This window comes from Glycine soja, chromosome 4 (assembly GCF_004193775.1).
Source record: "Glycine soja cultivar W05 chromosome 4, ASM419377v2, whole genome shotgun sequence".
NCBI classification, from domain to species: domain Eukaryota; kingdom Viridiplantae; phylum Streptophyta; class Magnoliopsida; order Fabales; family Fabaceae; genus Glycine; species Glycine soja.
The window spans coordinates 35243054-35246093 of NC_041005.1; the positions used below are offsets into that span (position 1 = coordinate 35243054).

The 3040-nt window shown below is 40.6% G+C and overlaps 1 protein-coding gene across 1 annotated transcript; it reads left to right on the forward strand.

Moving 5' to 3' along the window:
* Window positions 1-413: 413 nt before the first annotated feature.
* Window positions 414-755, forward strand: LOC114410763. The gene has a single exon (XM_028374693.1). The coding sequence runs from the start codon at window positions 414-416 to the stop codon at window positions 753-755; it is 342 nt and encodes a 113-aa protein (XP_028230494.1).
* Window positions 756-3040: the final 2285 nt, after the last annotated feature.

The following is a 3040-nucleotide window of genomic DNA, read 5'->3' on the forward strand; positions in this document are numbered from 1 at the left end:
CTATGGAAGAGGAGAAGAAGAAGGAGAAAATGGTGGAGGATGACAAACAACAGCTGACAATTGAACTAGCACCTAAACTAGTGCAACCCTTTTGAGAACTTATAGAGGAAGAAGAAGAGGAGGATAAACAAATGAGATAGACACCAATAATTTTGAGTGAAAAAGAAATAACTGAAAAAGAAAAGAAGGAAAAACAAAAGGAAAAAGAAAATGAAAAAAATGAGAAAAATGAAAAAGAAAAAATGAGAAAAGAAGAGAAGAGAAAAAGCAAGAGTGAGTGTGCTAGAGAGAAAAAGAAAGAAGCATCTTTAGCTGAAGGGAGAGAAGTACCATACCTTTTGGTACCTTCTAGGAAGGACAAAGAAAGACATCTAGCTTGATTTCTGGATATTTTCAAGAAGCTAGAAATTACCATGCCCTTTGGAGAAGCTCTACAGCAGATGCCACTCTATGCTAAATTTCTGAAAGACATGCTAACTAGGAAGAACAAGTACATCTATAGTGACAACATCATTGTGGAAGGAAACTGCAGTGCCGTAATTCAATGGATCCATCCATCGAAACATAAGGATCTAGGCAGTGTCACTATTCCTTGTTCTATAGGTGAAGTTTCTGTTGGCAAGGCTCTTATTGACTTGGGGGCCAGTATTAATTTGATGCCGCTTTCCATGTGTCGGAGACTTGGAGAGTTGGAGATAATGCCTACTAGGATGACTTTACAGTTAGCAGATCGCTCCATCACCAAACCTTATTGAGTGATTGAGGATGTTCTGGTTTGTGTCAAGCATCTTTTCTTTCCTACTGACTTCGTTGTAATGGACATTGATGAAGATGCAAATATTCCCTTAATTTTGGGACGTCCATTTATGTCTACTACAAGCTGTGTAGTGAACATGGGGAAGAAAAAGTTAGAAATGGGTATTGAAGACCAACATATCAGCTTTGATCTATTTAATGAAGAAAGAAAATTGCTGGACCAGAATGTTTGTTTACAGGTGAAGGAGTTTGATGAGAAGGTTCTGAAGGAGAGAACCAAGATTGATCTAGGATAACAAAGAACTATGCATCAAGCTAATGACGTTAAACGAGTGCTTACTGGGAGGCAACCCAACCCTTTTTAATTTTGTTTTTCTTGCATTTTAGTTCAGTTAGATTGCTTGTGATTGTGTATTTTCAGCATGTTTAGTATTGAAAAAGGGGTTTATAAGTTTTGTGAAGAGATGGACAGAAAAAAATAACTTAGAAAATTTTCTGTGGTCCACGCGCTAAGCGCAACCCTTGCGCTAAGCGCCATTTCCTTCATGCGCTAGGCGAGCTGTTGTTCGCCCTAAGCGCCTTGACCCCTGATCATTGGATGGATGGTCCCGCTGAGCACGTGCTCAACACTAAGCCCAAAAAGCTCTTTAGATTTTAATTCTTTCGAATTGGGCTTAGCGCGAATGCCCACTAAGCGCAATTCCTTCTCTGGAATGACAATTATTAGAATTGCGCTAAGCGCGAGCAACACGCTAAGCGCGGGCCACTATTGGATTTAATGAGAATTAATTCTCTAAGCGCAGCCTTTGGCAGCTAAGCGCAAGTTGCAGGACTAATCAAAGCTGCAGTTCCTGCTAAGCACGACCTTGCGCGCTAAGCCCAAAAGCTTCTCTGGAATTTTAACATTTTGAATTGGGCTTAGCGAGCAGATGCACTAAGCGCAGGGCTTTTAAAACTCAAACGTCATATGGATATGCTAAGTGCAACTGTGAGCTAAGTGCACCATATGAAACTGCAAAAAATTATAAGGTACTGCCTTAGGCAGTTACCATTTCACTCTTGTGCATTAAGGCCTCACTACATCTGTCCTCACCTTGCTTCATCTCCCTGCATTCCTGCACTATTGTTTTTTTTTTTTTTTGCATTCATCTGCACAATCCAAGTAAGTTTCTTCACTTTACTTCATTTTCATTCTAAGTTTTCAACCTTAGGATAGATAACTTAGTGATTGTTAGGTAGAATTTCTGGTTATGCTTAGTGTTAGGTTAGTTGTTAGTTAGCATAGCTTTAGGGTTGTACTGTAGTCAAAATGTGCTTATTTTGAGTAGGGTTTGATGGCCTAATAGGGGCCTAAGTGAGTTGCTGAGAAAGCCCTTGTTTTTCTGGAAATCGCGATGAGTGCGCTAAGCGAGTTCATTGCTTCTGTTGAAGATTCTGGATTTCCAGATGAACACACTAAGCCCAGCTGTCGAACTAAGCGCATTCATCTTCTCTGTTGAGTTATCTGTTGAACTCGCTAAGCACGGATGTGCGCTAAGTGAGTACTGTGTATCAAACACTTAGGATTTTGTGTTTTTGTTGGGCGCTAAGCGTGCATGTCACGCTAAGCGCTATAATGTCTCTGTTTTAAAAATTTGTGGAATTGCTGCTCGCTAAGCCCATTCTGCAGAAAAAATATTTTCTATGTTCACACGCTAAGTGCGTGTCTATCGCGCTTAGCTCATGAGTAAATTTTCATAAGGCGCGCTAAGCGCATCTGTCATGCTAAGCGCCCAGCCTTAATTTCAGTTTTATTTTCTGTTTTTCAATTTGAATAATTCCTGTCTAATCTTGTGATTTGATTCTTTGGTTTTGTATATGGCTTCTAGTAAAAGGAAGGCACCAACTTCAGTGTCCCAGGCATGATATGATAGATCAATATTTGTATCCCAAGATGCCTGGGACTGCTATGCACACAATGTCCTTAGCCGGAAGATCCTTCCGGAAAGGAATGTGAAGCTGTATATCACAGAATTTGATGAATTCAGGAGAGAAATTGAGTGGAGGAATTGGCATAAGGAGCTCACTAACTTCTCAGAGGGAAGCATTGATGTTGCTATTGTTAAAGAATTTTATGCTAACCTCTATGACCCTGAAGACAAATCGCCTAAGCAGGTGAGGGTGCAAGGGCACCTAATTAAATTTGATGTTGATGCCCTCAACACCTTCTTGAAAACACCAGTGGTCATAGAGGAAGGGGAGAGCTTGCCCGCCTACTCCTGGTTAGCTAATCTGAGGCCTGTTC